Source organism: Lathyrus oleraceus, chromosome 2 (genome assembly GCF_024323335.1).
Source record: "Lathyrus oleraceus cultivar Zhongwan6 chromosome 2, CAAS_Psat_ZW6_1.0, whole genome shotgun sequence".
NCBI lineage: Eukaryota > Viridiplantae > Streptophyta > Magnoliopsida > Fabales > Fabaceae > Lathyrus > Lathyrus oleraceus.
This window is the reverse complement of record NC_066580.1, coordinates 472,682,813-472,708,751: the sequence shown is the minus strand read 5'-3', so window position 1 is coordinate 472,708,751 and position 25,939 is coordinate 472,682,813. Positions and strand designations below refer to the sequence as shown.

The 25,939-nt window shown below is 38.5% G+C and overlaps 1 protein-coding gene across 1 annotated transcript; it reads left to right on the top strand.

Annotated features, from left to right (window-relative positions):
* The first annotated feature begins 569 nt into the window (after positions 1 to 569).
* Positions 570 to 2,888, top strand: LOC127123807 (uncharacterized). Its single transcript, XM_051053987.1, has 3 exons — positions 570 to 709; positions 755 to 2,344; positions 2,612 to 2,888. The coding sequence occupies exons 1-3, from the start codon at positions 570 to 572 to the stop codon at positions 2,886 to 2,888; spliced, it is 2,007 nt and encodes a 668-aa protein (XP_050909944.1).
* Positions 2,889 to 25,939: the final 23,051 nt, after the last annotated feature.

The window sequence follows — 25,939 nt, the reverse complement described above, 5'->3', positions numbered from 1 at the left end:
ACTTGTAGTCCTCCGAGTATGAGACAATGTTGAGGAGATTTCCAAATCCACGTCCTCTAATATATGGTTCTATCAAAGGATCGTGGGGTACATATTCATGTACACGGCATCGAAAATGCTTTGGGTCCTAATAACACATAAGTAAGAAATACAATAAGAAGAAGTAATATATAATACAAACATATATAACAAAGGTATACGACTTAACAATGGAATAAGTAAAAAGAGAGTGATAACATACAAATGTCGAGATATTCTCGAGTGTTCCTCTGTGTTCATCACTCATAGTCAACAGAGACATAATTTGATGTTGCAGAGCTTGAGTGTGGCAGAGAAAGAGTGTGGTAAAGAAAGAGTATAAATGATTAGTGTTGGAGATGATTTGATATTGTGATTTGAAGCTTATTTATAGATGAGGGGGTCTTACTAGGTTTGCAACCTACGCAACATGTGATTGGTTGCATGCAATGACAAAAGTAGAGTATCCATAGTCTTAGGCGCACGCATGTGAATATTCACATGCAAGGAAGAGGTGCCCTTGCTCTTGGCGCCTGCATGTGAATAGTCACATGCAAGGAACCTTGGCTTGGTTGAAGGAGATTGAAAGAATCTTCAGAGTGATGGATTGCACTCTTGTGCAAAAGATCCGTTATGGAACTCATAAGCTGTCAGGTGAAGCCGATGATTGGTGGGTGGACACTCGTCTAAGGTTGGAAACTGCGGGCGAGGAGATTACTTGAGAAGTGTTTCGTAGAGAATTTCTGAGGAAGTATTATCCAGAAGATGTGCGAGGAAAGAAAGAGATTGAATTCCTCGAGTTGAAGCAAGGGAACTTGTCAGTCACGGAGTATGCTGCTAAGTTCACTGAATTGGCTAAGTTCTATCCTCACTATGATGGAGCGAATGCCGAATTCTCTAAGTGCATCAAGTTTGAAAATGGATTGCGTCCGGAAATTAAGAAAGCTGTGGGATATCAAAAGATTCGCGTCTTTGCGGATCTGATTGATAGTTGTAGAATCTTTGAAGAGGACAACAATGCACACTATAAGATCTTGTCTGAGAATAGAGGAAGGGGCAAACACAGCCGTGGTAAGCCATATGAAACTCCGGTTGGAAAAGGGAAACAGAAAGTGATTCCGGGTCGAAGAACAAGTGGGGGAGATGCTTCTGCTAATGTTATCTGTTTCAAGTGTGGAAAGCCGGGTCACACGAGTAATGTGTGTAGGCTTGGTGAAACGAGATGTTTCTGTGGTGGTATGCCGGGACATGCGGCTCGTGATTGTAAGCAGAAGGATGTTATTTGCTTTAACTGTGGGGAAGGAGGACATATCAGTGCTAAATGTCAGAAGCCAAAGAGGGGACAAGAGAGTGGTAAAGTGTTTGCTTTGTCGGGAACTCAGACTATAAATGAAGATGGACTTGTTCGAGGTACTTGTTTCATTAATAACATTCCTTTAATTACTATTATTGATACCGGTGCCACACACTGTTTTGTTGTTGCGGATTGTGTTGAAAGATTGGGTCTTTCTTTGTCTTCCTTGGGTAGAGATATGATTGTTGAGGTTCCCGTTAAGGGAACGGTATCTTCGTCTCTTGTGTGTAAGAGTTGCCCCTTGTCAATATTTGGTAAAGATTTTGTAGTTGATCTTGTTTGTTTGCCACTTGTCGGGTTGGATGTAGTATTGGGTATGGACTGGTTGAAATCCAACTATGTTCATATTAATTGCTACAACAACACTGTGAGGTTTTCTTCTGCCGAAGAAGAGGGAAGAACAGAATTGTTATCCAAGAAACAATTGAAGGAGTTCATAGAAGAAGACGCGTTGGTGTTCTTGTTGATGGCAAGCTTGTCTGTGGAGAGTCAGGCTGTAATTGCGGACTTGCCAGTGGTGTGCAATTTCCCTGAAGTTTTTACCGATGAGATTCCTAGTGCACCGCCAGAAAGAGAAGTTAGCTTTCTTGGTCATGTTGTTTCCAGTGACGGAATTGTGGTTGATCCATCGAAGATTGATGCGGTGTTGCAATGGGAAGCTCCTACATCAGTTACCGAGATAAGAAGTTTCCTTGAGTTGAAGAAAACGTTGACAACAGCTCCGATTTTAATTTTGCCAAATCCCGAGGAACCGTTTGTGGTTTATTGCGATGCTTCGAAGATGGGATTAGGAGGTGTGCTTATGCAGAATGGTAAAGTGGTTGCTTATGCTTCTAGACAATTGAGGATTCATGAGAAGAACTACCCTACGCATGATTTGGAGCTTGCGGCGGTTGTGTTTGTTTTGAAAATTTGGAGACATTACCTTTATGGATCTAGATTTGAAGTCTTTAGTGACCATAAAAGCTTGAAGTATTTGTTTGATCAGAAAGAGCTAAACATGAGACAAAGGAGATGGCTGAAATTGCTAAAGGATTATGACTTTGGGTTGAACTACCATCTGGGAAAAGCGAATGTGGTGGCCGATGCTATAAGTAGGAATACTTTGCATATGTCGACCTTGATGATGAAAGAGTTGGAGTTGATTGAGAAATTCCGAGATATGAGCTTAGTGATCGAGGTGACACCAAGAAGTGTGATTTTGGGTATGTTAAAGATTAACAATGATTTTCTTGATAGCATTAGAGAGGCTCAAAAGTTGGATATGAAACTTGTTGATGTGATCATTGGACTCGGACAATCTGAGAATGAGGATTTCAAATTGGATGCACAAGGTGTGTTGAGGTTTCGTGATAGGATTTATGTTCCCGATGATGTGGATTTAAAAAGGATGATCTTGGAAGAAAGCCATAGGAGTAATTTGAGTATTCATCCCGGAGCGACTAAGATGTACCAAGATTTGAAAAGATTATTTTGGTGGTCGGGAATGAAGCGTGAAGTAGCTCAGTTCGTGTAAGCGTGTTGACTTGCCTGAAATCAAAGGTGGAGCATCAGAAACCTGCGGGGTTGATGCAACCGTTAGAAATTCCTGAGTGGAAGTGGGATAACATTTCCATGGACTTTGTGATGGGTTTACCGAATACATCTAGAGGATGTGATGCTATTTGGGTGATTGTTGATAGGCTTACGAAGTCGGCTCACTTTATTCCTATTAACATAAGTTATCCGGTGTCGAAGTTGGCGGAGATTTATACCAATGTTATTGTGAAGCTGCACGGTGTTCCTCTTTGTATTGTTTCGGATAGAGATCCGAGGTTCACTTCAGAATTTTGGAAGAGTTTGCAAGAAGCTTTAAGTTCCAAGTTGAGGTTGAGTTCGGCGTATCATCCTCAGACGGATGGTCAAACGGAGAGGACTATCCAATCGTTGGAAGATTTGTTAAGGGCGTGTATTCTTGAACAAGGAGGTTCATGGGATACTCACCTTCCGTTGGTGGAGTTTACTTACAACAATAGTTACCATTCAAGTATTGGGATGGCGCCTTTTGAAGCTTTGTATGGGCGGAGGTGTAGGACTCCGTTGTGTTGGCATGAATCTGGTGAAAGTGTGGTACTTGGACCCGAGATTGTTCGAGAAACTACCAAGACGGTTAAGATGATTCGGGATAAGATGAAGATTTCTCAAAGTAGGCAAAAGAGTTATCATGATAAGAGGAGAAAAGATTTGGAATTTCAAGAGGGTGATCATGTGTTTCTAAGAGTCACACCTACGACTGGTGTTGGACGAGCATTGAAAGCTAAGAAGTTGACTCCTCGTTTCATTGGACCGTATCAAATTACGAGTAGAGTGGGAAAAGTTGCTTATAGAGTGGCGTTACCGCCAAACCTCTCGAATTTGCATGACGTGTTCCATGTGTCTCAACTTAGGAAGTATATTCCGGATCCGTTTCATGTGATTCAAATGGATGATATTCAAGTGCGTGATAACCTTACGGTTGAGACGATGCCTTTGAGGATCGAAGGTCGTGAGACGAAGTCCCTACGGGGAAAGGAAATTGATTTGGTGAAGGTTGTTTGGATTGGTGCAGTCGGAGAAAGCACGACATGGGAATTGGAGAACAAGATGCGCGACTCCTACCCCGAGTTATTCAAATGAGGTAATTTTCGAGGACGGAAATATTTAAGTGGGGGAGAGTTGTAACGCCCCGATTTTTATTAAGTGTTATTATTATTATTTTTATAATGTTTGATTTATAATTATTTCGGTAAAATATTTTATTGTGTGTTAATATATTATTAGAGTTTAATTATGAGAATTGTGGTATAATAGCTATTGGGCCTAGTGGTATATATAGTAATTAAGGGAGGTGTAACAATTAAGCCCATTAGTTAGTTTTTATTTAATTAAAACAAAGAATAGAAATAGAATAGAAATAGAAAGAAGAGAAATAGAAAGAAGTAGAGAGAAGGAGGAGAAAAGAGAAGAAAAGAGAGAAAAGTTAGGGTTTGGAGGAGGAAGAGGAAATTGGAGAAGAAGAGCATCATTTTGATCAACCCAAGCTTGCTAGAACACTATAGAGTAACTCAATCATCATCTCTAAGGTAAGGGTGTGAGTTATCATTTCCTATAATTATGAAAATGATGGGTTTTATGTGGGTAATGGTTGTTAGAGGATATTGTTGGGTTTTGATGTTGTGATTGGATTCCTTGCTTTGAAAATGTTAGAAATTAATTGAATGATGTTTAGAATGATGAAATAAAATTTAAATTGTGGTTAGAATGAATTTGTAATATTGAAAATATTGTAGTTCGTTGAATTCTGAGAATGAGACTTTTTACGGAATCGAAATCGGAGGTCCAGAAGGTATTTAACGGTCAAAAACGCATTTTCTATGTTTCCTGCTAAATTCGCGGCGCAAAAGAGAGTTCGCGGCGCCAACTGAAATCATTTCTCTTTATCTCTTAACAATCTTTCACAAAAAGAAGGTGGATTCCCATCCAATCTCGAATATTCGACTCGGATGTTGGTCAACCTTCTTCCGAAACTTGTTGACCAAGCTACCATGAAAATGAATAGCTAAGTTCTTCATTTTGTCAAGGTTAGATGTAGATGGTCATAAGCTTTGTGTGTATATGAGATGATCTTCATTTGTAAACTCTTTAATGATGAATATATGGTGAAAACTTTGTTTTATTGAAAACTCTTTGTGTTGGTTTATGATCGAGAGATGTTTACCAACTCTTTACCTAGGTTTTCATCCAATCTTGTTTGTTAGCTAGAGATAGTAATGAATGATTTTGTTCACCATAAGGTTGAACCAAAAAGTTGTCATTTTGATAGATTGTGTTAGAGATAAACAATGAATCAAAATGGGAAAACTCACAATGTGTGTTAGAGATAAACACATTGGGAGGACTTTGTGAAATAGTTTATCATCTAAAGGAGTTTATAAGTATTGTTGATCGAACATATACATGCAAAGTGATCGTCGAACCCTAACTTTGGCAATATTTCTCAAATATTAAAACCAAAACTTTTACCGCATTTTATTACACTTTTATGCAAGATACCGTGACTAAAACCAAAACCCCCTTGTTACTACGAGTTAAGAATTGAAACAACTGTCGAACGGCGGCGATATCTCACAATCCCTGTGGAGACGATAACAAAAACCCGACACTTAAAACTACAATCAACAAAATGGCGCCGTTGCCGGGGATTGTGAATTGATATTGCGAGCATCGCAATAGTTGCTTAATTTTTAGCTTTCGAATTTTTGACTTGTGCTTGTAATTTGTTTGGTTTAGTGTGCAGCTTTCGTTTTATGCGAGGGCAGATTCCTGTGGACGAACTTCTTTTTGATCCCGAGATCGAAAGAACCGCAAGGAGGCTGAATAGCAGAACGAGACGAAGGAGGCAACAAGCTAGACAATGACAAGAACAAGGAGAAAGTTCTTCTACCACACATCCACCACCGTTCATACCTATCATGGAACCACCACAACCACCGCCCATTTCCACTCCATGTGTAAACAGTCCAAGGAATACTGCTCAGTTTGCCAACCACACTGGAAGGCAAGTCGAGATGAAGACGGGAACTCTTAATTTACTATATGGAAGTCCATTCACCGGAATGGACCATGAAGATCCCTTTGCTTTTCTCACCAAATTTTACGAGATAGCATTGGCGGCCGGAGTTGATCAAGCTCAAGAGCTACCGTTGTTCAAAAGATTATTTCCCCACGCTTTGCTCGGCAAAGCAAAAGATTGGTACTTAGATCAAACACTTGCCGTCATGATAGATTGGAACGTGTTGGAAGAGAAGTTCATCGAAAGATTTTTCTCCCACAACCGGTTCATGGAATCCAAGACGGCCATCTCAGTGTTTTCACAAGGAACCAACGAATCATTAAATGAGGCGTGGGAAAGATTCAAATCCATGCTTCGGAAATGTAAAGGGTATGGTTTTGATGAATTGACTCAAATCCATATTTTCAAAAATGGACTTCAACCAAATTGCAAGACTTTGTTGGATGTTACCTTGGGTGGTTCTTTATTGTCTAAAAACGCCGAAGAAGCTACAGATATCATAAATCGAATGGCTCTAAATGATCTCCAAATTCAAAGTAGAGGCAACTCTTTGAAGAAGCTGGGAGTGCTTGAACTTGGGACGAACGATGCCATTCTTGCCCAAAACAAACTCATTTCACAACAAGTGGAACTCTTAACGCAGCAAATAAAAGAGTTGAGAGAACCTTCAAAAGCTAAACAAATAGCTTGTTGTGAGCTTTTCAAAGGTGAGCATGACACCGGATTTTGTCCACCTCCCGGGTTCGAAGAAGTAAACTACATGGCGAACCAACGAGACTACCAACCGAGACAACAACAACAACAACCTTATCAACCACATCCTCAAAATCAACAACAACACTTCCAAGGGAATCAAGGGTTCCAACCTGAGAGTAACTATTACCATAACCAAGGTTATGGGGGTGGTTCTTCTAGCCGTCAAAACCCTCCCCAAAATCCTTATCAACCTCAACAACCGCTGGTCGTAACTTCAAAGTTAGAAGAGACATTGACACAATTTATGCAAATGTCAATGGCTAATCAAAAGAGCAATGATACGACAATCAAAAATCTCGAGACTCAAGTTGGACAACTTGCTAAGCAACTAGCGGAACAACAACCCGGTCCATCTTTTTCGGCGAACACGCAAACAAATCCTAAAGAGCATTGTAAAGCGATCACGACGAGAAGTGGAAGGGAGTTGATTAGTGAGAATAAAAAAAGAGATGAGAGTGAACAAAGAGAGGAAAATAAAAAAAATGAGGAGGAAATATTGGAGGATAATATTGATGGTGAAGTGGGGGAGTGGAGTGAGGAAGAAGTTGAAAAGAATAAAAAGAATGATGAAGTTGAAAAGAACGAAAAGAATGGTGAAGTTGAAAAGAAAGAAAGTGTGGAAATTGAGAAAAATAAGAGTGATGAAGTAATGGTGGAGGAAGTGAAAAAGAAAAGAGCAAGAAGTTCTAGAGTTGCTAAAGGAAAGGAGGTAGCGAGCGCTACTCCAATCCAAAACCTTCCTTATCCACATGCTCCATCAAAAAGGGAGAATGAACGGCATTACGCCCGGTTCATGGATATTTTCAAACAACTGCAAATCAACATTCTGTTTGCCGAAGCATTGGAGCAAATGCCCAAGTATTCCAAATTCATGAAAGACATACTTACAAAAAAGCGGAGGTATACGGAACCGGAGACCATTGTCCTAGATGCGAGCTGTAGTGCAATCATTCAAAGGACGCTTCCGAAAAAAGAGGTTGATCCGGGACGAGTTACTTTGCCGGTTAAAATTGGTGATATCTATGTCGGAAAAGGACTAATTGATTTGGGGTCAAGCATTAATCTTATACCATTGTCTATTGTAAAGAGGCTTGGCAACATTGAAATTAAGTCCATCCGGATGACTTTGCAATTGGCCGATAAGTCGACTACCCATCCTCATGGCGTAGCCCAAGATGTTTTGGTTAAAGTCGACAAATTCTTTTTCTCGGTCGATTTTATATTATTGATATGGAAGAGGATGATGATGCTCCGCTCATTCTGGGCCGACCGTTCATGAAAACCGCGCGCATGATGATAGACGTTGACGACGGTTTGATGAAGGTGAGAGTCCAAAATGAAGAAGTTACTTTCGATCTATTCGAAGCAATGAAGCATTCAAAAGATAGAAGTGATAGCTTTCGCATCGATGTGATCGAAGAGGCAATTTTGGAGGTTTCTAAGCATATTCATGAGATATCTCCTATGAAGTTAGCTCTTGATGACTCATTTGAAGTTTTCACAGTTGAAGAAGAGCAAGCTCTTGATGAATGCTTAAGGGAACTTGATAGTTTAAACGAACTACAACCGTGGGAAGTTGAGGAGGAAGACTTGAAGAAGGAGGTTAATGACGAAAAAGCGCCCATTGAATTGAAAATGTTACCTTCTACTTTGAAGTATGCATTCCTAGATGAGACCGAAGCAAAGCCGGTCATCATAAGCAACCTTTTGTCAAATGATGAAGAAGCCCGTTTGATCAATGTGCTGAAAAAAATCAAGAAGCCATGGGTTTGACTCTTTCTGATCTCAAAGGAATTAGTCCTTCCTATTGCATGCACAAGATCTTAATGGAAGAGGATTTTAAGCTGGTAGCTCAACCACAACGCTGCTTAAATCCTACTATGAAGGAGGTTGTTAGAAAGGAAGTTGTCAAGTTGTTGGATGCGGGAATGATTTACCCGATTTCGGATAGTCCATGGGTTAGTCCTGTGCATGTGGTTACGAAGAAAGGTGGAATTACCGTGATCCGAAATGACAAGGATGAGTTGATCCCTACTAAAGTTGCAACGGGGTGGCGAATGTGTATTGATTATAGGCGGTTGAATACCGCAACTCGAAAAGATCATTTTCCACTCCCGTTCATGGATCAAATGCTCGAAAGACTCTCGGGGCAACAATACTATTGTTTCTTGGATGGCTATTCCGGGTATAACCAAATTGCGGTTGACCCGACCGATCATGAAAAGACGGCTTTCACATGTCCGTTTGGAATTTTCGCATACCGAAAAATTCCCTTTGGGTTGTGCAATGCACCGACGACTTTCCAAAGATGTGTGCAAGCCATTTTTGCCGACCTTATTGAGAAAACAATGGAAGTCTTCATGGATGACTTCTCGGTATTTGGTGGTTCCTTTAGTTTATGCTTGGAAAATTTGAAAATGGTGCTTGAAAGATGTGTGAAGACCAATCTTGTGCTTAATTGGGAGAAGTGCCACTTCATGGTGACCGAGGGGATAGTGCTTGGCCATAAAGTCTCTTCAAGAGGGCTTGAAGTTGATTGTGCTAAGGTTGAAGTGATTAAAAAGTTACCTCCTCCGGTGAATGTGAAGGGAATCCGAAGCTTTTTGGGGCACGCCAGGTTCTATCGGCGCTTTATCAAAGACTTCTCAAAGGTAGCTAAGCCTTTGAGTAATTTGCTAGCTAAGGACCAGGTATTTCTCTTAACCGATGAATGTTTGCAAGCTTTTGAGACTTTGAAATAAAAATTGGTGCTCCAATTATAGTTGCTCCAAATTGGAATTTAAATTTTGAGCTAATGTGTGATGCGAGCGACTATGCAATCGGAGCGGTATTAGGCCAAAGAAAAGAGAAAAATTTTCATGCGATACATTACGCAAGTAAAGTTCTTAATGAGGCTCAAATTAACTATGCCACCACTGAAAAAGAATTACTTGCGATAGTGTATGCGCTTGAAAAGTTTAGGTCTTATCTTATAGGGTCTAAAGTCGTAGTGTATACCGACCACTCGGCGATTAAATATTTGCTCACCAAACCGGATTCAAAGCAAAGGCTCATCCGTTGGATCCTCTTGTTGCAAGAATTTGATGTTGAAATCAAAGACAAGAAAGGATCGGAAAATTTGGTGGCGGATCATTTATCTCGCTTAGTTAATGTGGAGGTTACTGCTTCAGAGAAGTAAATCCGGGAAGAGTTTCCTGATGAAAAACTTTTCAAAATTCAAGTTAGGCCGTGGTTTGCAGACTTTGCGAACCACAAGGCTAGTGGTTTTGTGCCTCCCGACCTAACTTCGAACCAAAAAAGGAAGTTTCTTTCGGATGCCAAGTATTACGTATGGGATGACCCGTACTTTTTTAAGTTGGGTAGTGATAACCTTTTAAGGAGATGCGTTACTGGCAATGAAGCGCAGAGCATCCTTTGGCATTGTCACAACTCGCCTTACGGCGGACACTATAATGGGGGTGAGAACGACCACTAAAATCCTTCAGTCAGGATTTTATTGGTCCACTATTTTCAAAGACGCACATACCCATGCGCAAAGTTGTGATAGTTGCCAGAGAAGCGGTGGGATTGGTAAGAGAGACGAGATGCCTCTCCAAAACATCCAAGAGGTCGAAGTATTTGATTGTTGGGGCATTGATTTTGTAGGACCATTCCCACCCTCTTATGGTAACGAGTATATGCTTGTCGCAGTTGATTACGTTTCTAAGTGGGTTGAGGCGATTGCCTCACCTCGGGCGGATGCGAAAACGATAATAAATTTTTTGAAGAAAAACATATTTTCCTGTTTCAGAACCCCCCGAGTGTTGATAAGTGACGGAGGGTCACACTTTTGTAATGCACCGTTGGAAAGCATTTTAAAACATTACGGTGTATCACACAGAGTGGCAACTCCGTATCACCCATAGGCTAATGGTCAAGCCGAGGTCTCTAATCGTGAGATTAAGAGAATTCTTGAAAAAACTGTGTCAAATTCGAAAAAAGAGTGGTCACAAAAATTGGATGAAGCGTTATGGGCATACCGTACCGCCTTTAAAGCTCCAATTGGGCTCACTCCTTTTCAATTGGTGTTTGGTAAAACTTGCCATTTGCCGGTCGAATTGGAGCACAAAGCCTTGTGGGCTCTGAAATTTTTAAATTTTGAAAAGGATTTGACCGGTGAGAAAAGGAAGGTGCAACTGCTCGAGTTGGAAGAGATGTGCAATGCCGCATATCACTCAAGTTGGTTGTACAAAGAGAAGGTAAAAAAATATCATGACAAAAAGCTTCGAAAGAAAGAATTTGTGCCCAGACAGTTGGTCCTATTGTTCAATTCCAGGTTGAAGTTATTCCCCGGAAAGTTGAAATCAAAATGGTCCGGGCCATTTCGGGTCAAAGAAGTTAAGGAGTACGGAGCTATTGTCATTGAGGACATGGAAAAGAAGGAGAGTTGGACCGTCACTGGCCAACGTTTAAAGGTTTATCTCGGCGGTCATGTGGATCGCGAGAGCTGTGCTATTTCTTTGGATGCTCCTCTGTGAGCATCAAACCGTCGAGCTTATCCGACGTTAAACAAGCGCTTGTTGGGAGGCACCCCAACATTGTAAGTATTTACAGTTTTTCTGTGGTGTCGTATTGGGATTCCAATTGTTAAACCTTGTTGAATGTACCAGGAATGCTATTTAGAAAAAAGCAAATGCTGTCATGCTCGCTAGATGTTCGCTAGGCGAAGCAGTAGCGAGCGGATTCGCTAGCTGCTCGCTAGGCGAAGCAGCAGCGAGCCCTGCGTGGCAGAATCATTTAATGCTCAGCAGGCCACTCTTTTGGGCCCAAGTACCATTTTTCTTTTTATAACTCTGAACTCCAGAACTCACACGCACTCTCTCACTTTGCATCTCACTTACAACCCCGCCTGTTACATTGCAACCATCATTGTGCATTCTAACTTCTACAGATCTCAAACCAGGTTTGCCCCTTCTCATTACTTTATGCTTTCACATTGTAAATTTCTGAAGTATATGTCATTTAGGGTGAATTTAGGGGAATGAGTGCATTAGGTTTTGCATGTGGGTGTAGATTTGCATGTACCTTAGAACGATGCCTTTCATGATGATGAGGCTACCGGTTCTGAAGCCGGTAGTGATGAGGGTGATGAGTCCTTGGAGGGCTAAGTTTATTTTATTTTTCATATTATGTTTTATTTCTATTGTATTTTCAGATTTATGTATTTTGATTTTGGTTATGTACTTTTGGGGTGTTTTGTCCCCCATGCACAATTTTAAATTTTGAAGTAATGTTATTATTTATGTTTTAAATTTCTTTTGTTTTAATAAATTTTTGGTTGGTTGAGTGTCAAACCTTCTAGATTGGTTGCTCCTCAAAGAAGTATCCAATGAAGGTGCATCCGAGCTTGGATGGCAATGATAAAAATAAACAAGTGAATAATGCTAAGGTACATGGTTACCTCCGGCTAGAATTTTAGAATGCATTAAGAACTTTACTCTTTTTTGTAATTGAATATTGTCTTTTTGCAACATAATTGAATGAATGTTTCATCTAGGACTTAAAACCACAAATTGTGAGGAAACCTCCATTGTACACTTAAATGCTGGATTCTAATAAGCTTTGTTGATTCATTTGATTCATGCTTTGTCTTTTATTATTGTGAATATGTGGAAGCAATTAGAAATGATCAAGGCACTTGTTTTCTATCGAGCACAACCAGATCCAAATACAACTTACCTGTGAGCAGATAGAGTATTCGTTAACCCCTTTGAGCTTAAACAGTTGAATCTCAGCTTGAAATAAAGCGAGATTTCAAAAATCTTTTTTTCTTGAATCCCGGAAAATTTTGATAATTGTTCTTTTGCCGTAAAAAGTCAAGAGCATTCACTTAGGGTGAGTAAGAAATAAGTTGGGGAGAACGAAAATGAGAATCGGTAAGTGCCACAACTCTTGAAAAACCGAGCAAGCATATAAAAAAAAATATAGAAAATATAGAAAAGAGAAACATCTGTTTTGTAAATATGATGTGAAAGAAAAGAAAAAATAGAGAAAATGAAAATGAATGCTTGCTTGGAAGAAAAATAGTGAAAAACAAAAATTGAGTTGTGAAATAAGAGTTGTGAAGGTTTCAAATGAGAAACAAATGGAACGAAGTTGAGATGTGTGAATAATGTACAGTGAATGTCTCTTTTGCATCGGCAATTTCGTTTTCAATGGCCTTAGAAATGACCCTTGTTTGTTAACCTAACCAAGCTTCAACCGAAAAGTCCTTAGTGATCTTCGTGCTTCCACATTACCATTTATAATTGTTAGACATTATATGAATTGAATTGATTTCTTCATTGTTTGTTGGAGAGTGAGATTATTCCCGCGGTTGCAAACGCGTAATTTCTTCAATCCTTATTCGAAGAGGAGAGATAGGGTGATTCATTCAAGATAATATTATTGTGGATAGATACATATTTCGCATTGCTATTAAGTTTTAGTTCTTGTGTATTATTTTATTCTAACCGTTGGAAATTTGTATCTGCTGATTCGCTTGTGTTTGAGCCGTTTTATCCGATTTCAGAGAAACCTTTTTCTTAAAGCAAATCCTCTTGTCCTTCAAGAGGCATACTTTGCTTGAGGACAAGCAAGAATCTAGTTGGGGAGAGTTGTTAGATACCCAAAAGTGCTTATTTGAGCTATCAAATATGGGCATCTTTCACTCCATTTCCTTGCTAAAGTGTTCGAAACCACCTTTGTTTTAGATGAATTGCAATACAATGATAAACGATCTTGGTACCTTTGATTTGTGTGTTATTGTGCAGGAATTAGGCATGAAATAATAGAAAATGAAGGCACAAGAAAGTTGGCAAAGGGACCAAAAAAGGATGCATTCATCAGCTTGCTCGCTAGGCGAGGGCTGTGGCGAAGAGCTCGCTAGGCGAGCACCCAACGAGCACCCAGCGAAGAGCTCCAGTATTTTACAGTAGCAAACATCAACAAACTCGCTAGGCGAGCAGCCAGCAAAGGGTGTAGCAAACACGTCCATACTTGGTCAAAAGCGCAGCCAGCACTCACTCGCTAGGCGAGCCATTAGCGAGCTCCCAGCGAGCAATTCCAGTAGCAAAACCTCTTAAGCTCGCTGGAGCGAAGGTTGAAGCGTGGGCTTCGCCTAGCGAAGGTTTTGTTCGCCTAGCGAACATGCAAATATGGCAAAGGATATTTCTTTGGGCGCATGTGCCTCATTTTGGGGCTCGCTAGGCGAGCCATTCTGCTCGCCTAGCGAGCATGACAGCTCAGTAGCAACACTATAAGTAGCAGGGGCTACTTTTTGGAAAAAGACCTTACACTTCCATACTTTTGTATTTTTTAGATATTTTTCCAGCATTGCTCTAGAGATACTTTGTGACCTAGAAATCATTTCTCTTCATCTCTTAACAATCTTTCACAAAAAGAAGGTGGATTCCCATCCAATCTCGAATATTCGACTCGGATGTTGATCAACCTTCTTCCGAAACTTGTTGACCAAGCTACCATGAAAATGAGTAGCTAAGTTCTTCATTTTGTCAAGGTTAGATGTAGATGGTCATAAACTTTGTGTGTATATGAGATGATCTTCATTTGTAAACTCTTTAATGATGAATATATGGTGAAAACTTTGTTTTATTGAAAACTCTTTGTGTTGGTTTATGATCGAGAGATGTTTACCAACTCTTTACCTAGGTTTTCATTCAATCTTGTTTGTTAGCTAGAGATAGTAATGAATGACTTTGTTCACCATAAGGTTGAACCAAAAAGTTGTCATTTTGATAGATTGTGTTAGAGATCAACAATGGATCAAAATGGGAAAACTCACAATGTGTGTTAGAGATAAACACATTGGGAGGACTTTGTGAAATAGTTTATCATCTAAAGGAGTTTATAAGTATTGTTGATCGAACATATACATGCAAAGTGATCGTCGAACCCTAACTTTGGCAATATTTCTCAAATATTAAAACCAAAACTTTTACCGCATTTTATTACACTTTTATGCAAGATACCGTGACTAAAACCAAAACCCCCTTGTTACTACGAGTTAAGAATTGAAACAACTGTCGAACGGCGGCGATATCTCACAATCCCTGTGGAGACGATAACAAAAACCCGACACTTAAAACTACAATCAACAAAATGGCGCCATATTCACAATAATAAAAGAAAAAGCATGAATCAAATGAATCAACAAAGCTTATTAGAATCCAGCATTTAAGTGTACAATGGAGGTTTCCTCACAATTTGTGGTTTTAAGTCCTAGATGAAACATTCATTCAATTATGTTGCAAAAAGACAATATTCAATTACAAAAAAGAGTAAAGTTCTTAATGCATTCTAAAATTCTAGCCGGAGGTAACCATGTACCTTAGCATTATTCACTTGTTTATTTTTATCATTGCCATCCAAGCTCGGATGCACCTTCATTGGATACTTCTTTGAGGAGCAACCAATCTAGAAGGTTTGACACTCAACCAACCAAAAATTTATTAAAACAAAAGAAATTTAAAACATAAATAATAACATTACTTCAAAATTTAAAATTGTGCATGGGGGACAAAACACCCCAAAAGTACATAACCAAAATCAAAATACATAAATCTGAAAATACAATAGAAATAAAACATAATATGAAAAATAAAATAAACTTAGCCCTCCAAGGACTCATCACCCTCATCACTACCGGCTTCAGAACCGGTAGCCTCATCATCATGAAAGGCATCGTTCTAAGGTACATGCAGATCTACACTCACATGCAAAACCTAATGCACTCATTCCCCTAAATTCACCCTAAATGACATATACTTCAGAAATTTACAATGTGAAAGCATAAAGTAATGAGAAGGGGCAAACCTGGTTTGAGATCTATAGAAGTTAGAATGCACAATGATGGTTGCAATGTAACAGGCGGGGTTGTAAATGAGATGCAAAGTGAGAGAGTGCGTGTGAGTTCTGGAGTTCAAAGTTATAAAAAGAAAAATGGTACTTGGGCCCAAAAGAGTGGTCTGCTGAGCATTAAATGATTCTGCCACGCAGCGCTCGCTGCTGCTTCGCCTAGCGAGCAACTAGCGAATCCGCTTGCTACTGCTTCGCCTAGCGAGTATCTAGCGAGCATGACAACATTTTCTTTTTTCAAAATAGCATTCCTGGTACATTCAGCAAGGTTTAACAATTGGAATCCCAATACGACACCACAGAAAAACTGTAAATACTTACAATGTTGGGGTGCCTCCCAACAAGCGCTTGTTTAACGTCGCATAAGCTCGACGGTTTGATGCTCACAGAGGAGCATCCAAAGAAATAGCACAGCTCTCGCGATCCACATGGCCGCCGAGATAAACCTTCAAATGTTGGCCATTAACGGTCCAACTCTCCTTCTTTTCCATGTCCTCAATGACAATAGCTCCGTACTCCTTAACTTCTTTGACCCGAAATGGCCCGGACCATTTTGATTTCAACTTTCCGGGGAATAACTTCAACCTGGAATTGAACAATAAGACCAACTGTCCGGGCACAAATTCTTTCTTTCGAAGCTTTTTGTCATGATATTTTTTTACCTTCTCTTTGTACAACCAACATGAGTGATATGCGGCATTGCACATCTCTTCCAACTCGAGCAGTTGCACCTTCCTTTTCTCACCGGCCAAATCCTTTTCAAAATTTAAAAATTTCAGAGCCCACAAGGCTTTGTGCTCCAATTCGACCTGCAAATGGCAAGTTTTACCAAACACCAATTGAAAAGGAGTGAGCCCAATTGGAGCTTTAAAGGCGGTACGGTATGCCCATAACGCTTCATCCAATTTTTGTGACCACTCTTTTTTCGAATTTGACACAGTTTTTTCGAGAATTCTCTTAATCTCACGATTAGAGACCTCAGCTTGACCATTGGCCTGTGGGTGATACGGAGTTGCCACTCTGTGTGATACACCGTAATGTTTTAAAATGCTTTCCAACGGTGCATTACAAAAGTGTGACCCTCCGTCACTTATCAACACTCGGGGGGTTCTGAAACGGGAAAATATGTTTTTCTTCAAAAAATTTATTACCGTTTTCGCATCCGCCCGAGGTGAGGCAATCGCCTCAACCCACTTAGAAACGTAATCAACTGCGACAAGCATATACTCGTTACCATAAGTGGGTGAGAATGGTCCTACAAAATCAATGCCCCAACAATCAAATACTTCGACCTCTTGGATGTTTTGGAGAGGCATCTCGTCTCTCTTACCAATCCCACCGCTTCTCTGGCAACTATCACAACTTTGCGCATGGGTATGTGCGTCTTTGAAAATAGTGGGCCAATAAAATCCTGACTGAAGGATTTTAGTGGCCGTTCTCACCCCATTATAGTGTCCGCCGTAAGGCGAGTTGTGACAATGCCAAAGGATGCTCTGCGCTTCATCGCCAGTAACGCATCTCCTTAAAAGGTTATCACTACCCAACTTAAACAAGTACGGGTCATCCCATACGTAATACTTGGCATCCGAAAGAAACTTCCTTTTTTGGTTCGAAGTTAGGTCGGGAGGCACAAAACCACTAGCCTTGTGGTTCGAAAAGTCTGCAAACCACGGCCTAACTTGAATTTTGAAAAGTTTTTCATCAGGAAACTCTTCCCGGATTTCCTTCTCTGAAGCGGTAACCTCCACATTAACTAAGCGAGATAAATGATCCGCCACCAAATTTTCCGATCCTTTCTTGTCTTTGATTTCAACATCAAATTCTTGCAACAAGAGGATCCAACGGATGAGCCTTTGCTTTGAATCCGGTTTGGTGAGCAAATATTTAATCGCCGAGTGGTCGGTATACACTACGACTTTAGACCCTATAAGATAAGACCTAAACTTTTCAAGCGCATACACTATCGCAAGTAATTCTTTTTCAGTGGTGGCATAGTTAATTTAAGCCTCATTAAGAACTTTACTTGCGTAATGTATCGCATGAAATTTTTTCTCTTTTCTTTGGCCTAATACCGCTCCGATTGCATAGTCGCTCGCATCACACATTAGCTCAAAATTTAAATTCCAATTTGGAGCGACTATAATTGGAGTGGTAACCAATTTTTCTTTCAAAGTCTCAAAAGCTTGCAAACATTCATCGGTTAAGATAAATACCTGGTCCTTAGCTAGCAAATTACTCAAAGGCTTAGCTACCTTTGAGAAGTCTTTGATAAAGCGCCGATAGAACCCGGCGTGCCCCAAAAAGCTTCAGATTCCCTTCACATTCACCGGAGGAAGTAACTTTTCAATCACTAGAGTTGTTAGATACCCAAAAGTGCTTATTTGAGCTATCAAATATGGGCATCTTTCACTCTATTTCCTTGCTAAAGTGTTTGAAACCACCTTTGTTTTAGATGAATTGCAATACAATGATAAACGATCTTGGTACCTTTGATTTGTGTGTTATTGTGCAGGAATTAGGCATGAAATAATAGAAAATGAAGGCACAAGAAAGTTGGCAAAGGGACCAAAAAAGGATGCATTCATCAGCTTGCTCGCTAGGCGAGGGCTGTGGCGAAGAGCTCGCTAGGCGAGTACCCAGCGAGCACCCAGCGAAGAGCTCCAGTATTTTACAGTAGCAAACATCAACAAACTCGCTAGGCGAGCAGCCAACAAAGGGTGTAGCAAACACGTCCAGACTTGGTCAAAAGCGCAGCCAGCACTCACTCGCTAGGCGAGCCATTAGCGAGCTCCCAGCAAGCAATTCCAGTAGCAAAACCTCTTAAGCTCGCTGGAGCGAAGGTTGAAGCGTGGGCTTCGCCTAGCGAAGGTTTTGTTCGCCTAGCGAACATGCAAATATGGCAAAGGATATTTCTTTGGGCGCAGGTGCCTCAGGTGCCTCATTTTGGGGCTCGCTAGGCGAGCCATTCTGCTCGCCTAGCGAGCATGACAGCTCAGTAGCAGCACTATAAGTAGCAGGGGCTACTTTTTGGAAAAAGACCTTACACTTCCATACTTTTGTATTTTTTAGATATTTTTCCAGCATTGCTCTAGAGATACTTTGTGACCTAGAAATCATTTCTCTTCATCTCTTAACAATCTTTCACAAAAAAAAGGTGGATTCCCATCCAATCTCGAATATTCGACTCGGATGTTGATCAACCTTCTTCCGAAACTTGTTGACCAAGCTACCATGAAAATGAGTAGCTAAGTTCTTCATTTTGTCAAGGTTAGATGTAGATGGTCATAAGCTTTATGTGTATATGAGATGATCTTCATTTGTAAACTCTTTAATGATGAATATATGGTGAAAACTTTGTTTTATTGAAAACTCTTTGTGTTGGTTTATGATCGAGAGATGTTTACCAACTCTTTACCTAGGTTTTCATCCAATCTTGTTTGTTAGCTATAGATAGTAATGAATGACTTTGTTCACCATAAGGTTGAACCAAAAAGTTGTCACTTTGATAGATTGTGTTAGAGATAAACAATGGATCAAAATGGGAAAACTCACAATGTGTGTTAGAGATAAACACATTGGGAGGACTTTGTGAAATAGTTTATCATCTAAAGGAGTTTATAAGTATTGTTGATCGAACATATACATGCAAAGTGATCGTCGAACCCTAACTTTGGCAATATTTCTCAAATATTAAAACCAAAACTTTTACCGCATTTTATTACACTTTTATGCAAAATACCGTGACTAAAACCAAAACCCCCTTGTTACTACGAGTTAAGAATTGAAACAACTGTCGAACGGCGGCGATATCTCACAATCCCTGTGGAGACGATAACTAAAACCCGACACTTAAAACTACAATCAACAAATAGCTAGTTCGTTTAATGTATCAAGTGTGACTTAATCATGAGAACCCATTAAACATAAGGACATTATTCTTAAAGTATTCGTAGTCGAGCTTTGTTGTGAAGTGGGATAACATTAAAGCATTAAGACTATTATGTTTATAGACTGATGATCACATATCATGGATCATGGATAAGGAGTTATCAAGTCTTAAACATAAGTATGAATATCAAGAGTAATATTTATACTAGATTGACCCGCTATGAGAATACCATATAGAATGTTATGCAAAGTGTCATAAGTTATTCTCATGGTGATAATGGTGTATACCACCCTTTGACCTGAAACCACTATGGACCCTAGATGAATAGTCGAGTGCCTTATTGCTGATCAAACATTATCCGTAACTGGATGACCATAAAGACAGTTGATAGGTACTCCACGAAGCATGTTGAGGGACATGAGTGACCTAGATGGAATTTGCCTATCCTGCATAACAGGATAAATGTCTACAGGCCCAATATTGAACTGGACAAGGATGACACGGTTTATGTCTTGTGTTCAATATATACGTAAGGGCAAAAGGGTAATTGTACACATAAGTATTATCACAAAAGGATTTGTCAGATCACATGACATTTTCGTGTCTTGGGTAGCAGTGATGTGTTACTAGATACCACTCACTCTTTATTATGTTAAATATGTGATTTAATATAATTACCAATGTCGCGAGAACCTACAGGATCACACACAAAAAGACGGATTGATGAGAGATAGAGTAAATAAGGAACACCATAAGGTACGTCACACTTAAGTGAATTGTAGAACATCGTAAGGTACGGTGCACTTAAGTAGAATATAAAATATGGTAATGTACAACGTGCTTAAGTCATTTTGGTATATCATAAGATATGAGCCACATACAGTTAAGTGGGCTTTTTAACTTACAACTCACACAAGTGGTTCTATAAATAGAATCCTTGTGCAGAAACATTTGTTCAGTTGAAATTTCGTTTCTCTCTTTCTCTCTCTCACTCACTCAAAGTCTTCATTCGTAGCAGCTAGCACTGAGATTGAAGGAATCCGTTCGTGTGGACTGAGTAGAGACGTTGTCACCATTCAACATTCGTGATCACTCCTTAGATCTGCATCAAAGGTTTCAATCGCCACAAGAGGTAACAATTCTATCACTGATCATGCCCATTCGTAAGGATCACTAAAGGAGAAATTTTAAATTCCGCTGCATTTTGGATCGCTATTATCCTTCATGATCTCCGACAGACACCCTTCAATCACCAATGTATATAATAACATTGATAATGGCTGGCAAAATCCTCCTTCGACGCATGTCTTCTGTATTAGACATATTGCTCAGAATTTCATGCGGGAAATCAAAGATAAGACGTTGCGGAAGAAGATTGTCAATGCATGTTACGCATTATCAGAACCTTCTTTGAAACACTACCGCGAAGAAATAAGATTGTCAAACGAAGATGCAGTACGGTGGATCGATAGTATTCCATTGGAGAAGTGGACTAGAGCATACGACAACGGTCAACATTGGGGCCACATGACAACAAATCTTGTGGAATCAATGAACTCTGTCTTCAAAGGCACCTGTAACCTACCTATAACCGCTTTGGTGCAGACAACATATTTCAGGCTAAGGGCGCTATTTGAGAGTAGACGTTCCAAATGGAGTTTAGTGTTGCAATCTGGGTAGTTGCTCAGTGATGCTTCAATGAAATTTATTAGACATGAAGCTGCCAAAGCAAACACACATGTAGTTACAATGTTTGACCGCACTAAAGGTTGGTATAGTGTTGCCGAGTCCATGGATCACAATGAGGGCATGCCAATGGGACAGTACAGAGTCGAACTAGATAGAGGTTGGTGCGACTGCGGAAAGTTCTAAGTCTTTCGTACACCCTGCTCTCATGTCATTGCGGCATGTTCAAAGGTTCGAATGGATCCATCCTACTTGCTATCTGACATTTACAAAGTCACCAGCCTATCAAATGTTTATAAAATTAGTTTTTCCGTAGTAGCAAAAGAGGATTACTGGCCAGAATACCAAGGGGACATCGTCTGGAACAACGAAGTTATGCGAAGGAAGAAAAAGGGTTGCCCAAACAGTACCCGCATTCGAACGAAATGGATACGGCGAACAAAATGTTTAGATTATGTAGTTCATGCTGTCAGCTAGGTCACAATCGTAATAACTGTCCTAGTGTTGGAACGAGCACAACCAGATAAATTCACATGTACCTTTGTTGCAATATATGAATAACTAAATTTATTTCATATTAGACGTCTGTGACGAAAATACCATTACATAAACAATAACACAAACAATTAAAACAACTAGAATACAAGAACTATGCGATTACAACCATTAAAATAATTTTGAACATGTAATGCATCATCCTACGGGCGTCTTGGTCGATCTTAATATCCACCCATTCGCGCACTTCTCCATTTTGGTTGAACGTGGACACAAGCCATTGTATTCTTCTAATCCTTTCACCATCTCTAATTTCTCCACCTAACCAACTGTTCAACGTCCGATTAAGACGTTCAAACGTATCTGTGTTCTAGAGACGAATCTTTATCGGAGACGCAACGACGGAAAATATTACATCGGCATTTCGCTTCTGAATGTATGCAGACATGGTTAAAACACAAAAACTTGAAGGAGAGTGGAGTTGAATGAGAAAAAATATGGTAGTAAGGGATAATTTTGTGTGAAAAATATTGCACCCAATGCGTGATATTTATATAGAGGAGGCATAAAATGCATGCGGCAAGAGGTTAGGCGCCCAACATGTCAACACATGCAGGCGCCAGAGGCATTGACACCTCCTCTTAAGGCACCATGCAGACGCCAAAGGTATTGGCGCCTCCTCATGAGGGTCAATGCATGCGCCAAGGGCATTGGCGCCTTCTCATGAGGCTACCAATACAGGTGCCAATGCCTTGGACGCCTCCTCTTGGTCTTTAAGGGATGCGTCAGTTCATCTGACACATCCTCTTTTAAATGTGGTTATTTTAGAAAAAAAAATTAAAAATTTATTATTTTAAAATTATTTTTAAAAAAAATCTCATTATGACTTAACATCGAAAGAGAAAAAGACTTATTTTATTGATATTAAAAAAAGTAATTGGCAAACCAGATCAATACTTATTATATAATAATTTGAATATGTCATACTCTCTTATAAAACCTCTAACAAGTAAAAACTAAACTAATAACAAATTAATAAAACAAAGTAAAGTAAAATATATGATTTTAAAATCCCTTAAACTGAAATGGATGTAGATCAATTCAAGTATCAATATCAATGATAAGAAATGATTATGATGAAGAGATTTGGTAAAAATGTCAGTAATTTGGTAAAAATGTCAGTAATTTATTGTTGAATCTTGTCTCAAATCAATTGACAATCCATTTTAATATATTTAGTGCGTTTGTGAAAAACTAAAAAAATTTATCATAAAAAATAGAGATTTAAATGTATTTTAAATTCCAAGATTTAACAATAAGTATAATAACCATGGTTCACAACATCCCGAGATCGAGAAAAAGCTTATTGTTTCTTGATCTTCCAACTTATGAGAGACGACCCTAAACAATTTATAATTTAATTCAAATTTTTATTCTAAAGTGATCTATAACATTATTTCGAAATAACTAGAGGACAAACATGCCAAAACAATTCAAATTTTGTAGCATTTATTTCAGTTTTGCACATAGACATGACGTGCATATAGCACAACATAACTAGAAAAGACAAAGCGCTACATAACATTCTTAATAAAAAATGCAACAAAACATTTGATTTTAAACAATTAAGTGACTAAGGATTCCAATCCAATGACTTAGTGACCATAATAGTATTAATCTATGATGTCCAAGTCAAAAAAGTTAGTCTTAAATAGAAGACTACCATGTCCTCTTTAGTTGCTTTTATAGGTTTATTGATTAGCAACAGTTAACATGATAACTTAGGAATAGTACTTAATTTTAAACTACTAGTAGTACTAGCAGTCACAATAATAGGAATCACATCATTAACCAAATGGCTTAATTAGTTCAACTAATTCTTCTTTTTCTATTCTAATTGAAAGTTATTTTATGATAAATTTTAACTGTGGATAGGGTCATTGAGATGGTGTTTACCATGTTCAATACTAGTACTAGTGCTTCATGACATGTAAAGATAGGAATGTCGTTTACTATTTTCAATAATTTATAGAGATGTCGTTTACTATGTTCAATAACTAAATGATGAACTTTCTAGACCCACTACCAATGTGTTTCTCACCTTATTAACTTCAATGGGAAACTAAGGTCACCGACAAAATGCAAATGTACTATAGTATTCGGTTGTACAGCATTGAAGTCAACAAAATGCATCTATTTTCTATGCTATTGATTCTTTTGTAGATGTTGTTGTAATTAAAGTTACCAACATTTATGATTGTGTGAATCATCAATTGATTCATAATTTGGAGCATATCCAACTCTCATTTTGTTTTGGGATGAGACTTTTGGGCTAAATCTAATATTTATCTAAATTTCACATTAAGTAGTGACAATAAAAGAAGAAATAGAGTATGAATATAAACAGAAAAAGTTAGTTTTAGTTTTTTTTTTATTACAATAACTCTAGTATTATAGCTTGATTAATTGTGTGTGATGAATTTTTTTATAATTTTTCTGTGTGTAAGTTATAGTTGAGAGAATTTGTGATTTTTTAGTGTAAAAATTATGGTTAAAAGGGTTTACAATATTTTCATTGAAAGAGTACAATTATGGATAAGAGGGTTTGGCCGGCAATTATAAGAGAAAGTTTGCAATCATGTTCTTGAATATTATCTATGAATGATACCCATTGTGTAGCCATTAGACTTTCACACACATTAAAGTGTAGAATCACTTTTCATTAATTAAAAAGTTTGTTACATATTGGTTTTGGACTAAGGAGAAAGTTTGTGATTCACTTACAAATATCCATGACCAACTAAACTATAAGTAACTAAGGAGAAAGTTTGTTACAAACTTTTCTTTCACTAAACTATATGGAACAAGCTCAAGGTTGCATCTATGATGTCATGAAATCAATATGTAACAAACTTTGTCCTTCCAAAGCTCAAAGAAGTTATCTCTATTAAACTATACAATAACAAAATGCATTTTACAGAAAATAGTAGTGCTTTGTTTGTGGCCTTTTTTCATTCTTTATTAGGGTGACAACATAGATATAATATTGAGCTTGTTCCTCATTTAAGTGAAAAAAATACGCTCAAAGACTTTGTTATTGTGTTTGTACAAAAAATTTATGCTTAATTTTGTTGGCCACAACTCTCTCCTTAACAAAGTGGATGTCCAATTCAATGTATTTAATTATGGCATATACAACAGGATTGTGTAGTAGGTGGATAATATTTAGATTACCGCAAAGCAGGGTTAAAGGAAGAAAGGGTATTGGCAACTCAATTAACATGGATTCAAGCAAAAGTAACTCATATGTGGTGTGTGCAAATACTTTATACTCATTTTTTTCATTTGATGTGATTAACAATTGTTATTTCTTAGAATTCTAGGACACAATATTCGGGTTAAAGTATATACAAGTGTCAGATACAGATCTTTTTGTCATTTGAATCACTAGTCTAGTCAGAGTCACTATATAAACTTTGAGGAAAAATTTATGATTAGGGACAAATGAAGATAAAATCAACCCATGTGTGTAGATATCACTAAGATACCTAAGAACTCATCTCACAACATATTAATGATAGGTTAGAGGAGATACCGTGAATTGGAAGACTTTATTGACACTGAAGGCAATAACAAGTCTTGTGAGAGTTACATATTCTAATTCTCCCACAATATACCTCAATAAATGAGCATCAACGAAGATGTTAAATCTATATTTACTCAATTTACATGTACGAGCATGAGAGTAAGAGCTCAATTAACATTTGTTATGTTTACTTTAGCTAGAAGATCTTGATGTAATTTGACTGAGTGAGGAGGAAGGAGCCATTAGTCTGTAGCCCAACTTCAATCTCTAGATAATTCTACATAAACACCATATTAGCAAAACCGTATTTAATTCATGAAGTAACTCTGCACTAGCCGGAAAAGAATAATAGACATTTAATTTTATGAAATAAATCTACATTAGATGGCAGGGAAGGAGAAAGATATTTGATTTTATCCCACATTGGTAGATTTACTTCAGTTCGTCACAACACATTTTATGTGAATACTTTACACCTTGTACTATCTCCATCATTATAACAATTATTTCACATATCTATTTATAATATATTAAATCCAATGCATCAAACTATCTTATAACACCTCAATAATTAATCCCATAAAAATAATTCACATCATGCTATTAACATACATGTAAAACTTCTACGTGAAACACCACCCAAAACACAATTATCTACCCACACTCATC

Bases quoted from the DNA above. Each gene is read 5' to 3' on its own strand.
- LOC127123807 (XM_051053987.1), top strand. From the start codon at position 570: ATGCAAGGAACCTTGGCTTGGTTGAAGGAGATTGAAAGAATCTTCAGA. The intron at 710-754 runs GTTGGAAACTGC...AGTGTTTCGTAG, and splicing joins TGGGTGGACACTCGTCTAAG to AGAATTTCTGAGGAAGTATT. The intron at 2,345-2,611 runs GTATTTGTTTGA...TTTTCTTGATAG, and splicing joins AGTGACCATAAAAGCTTGAA to CATTAGAGAGGCTCAAAAGT.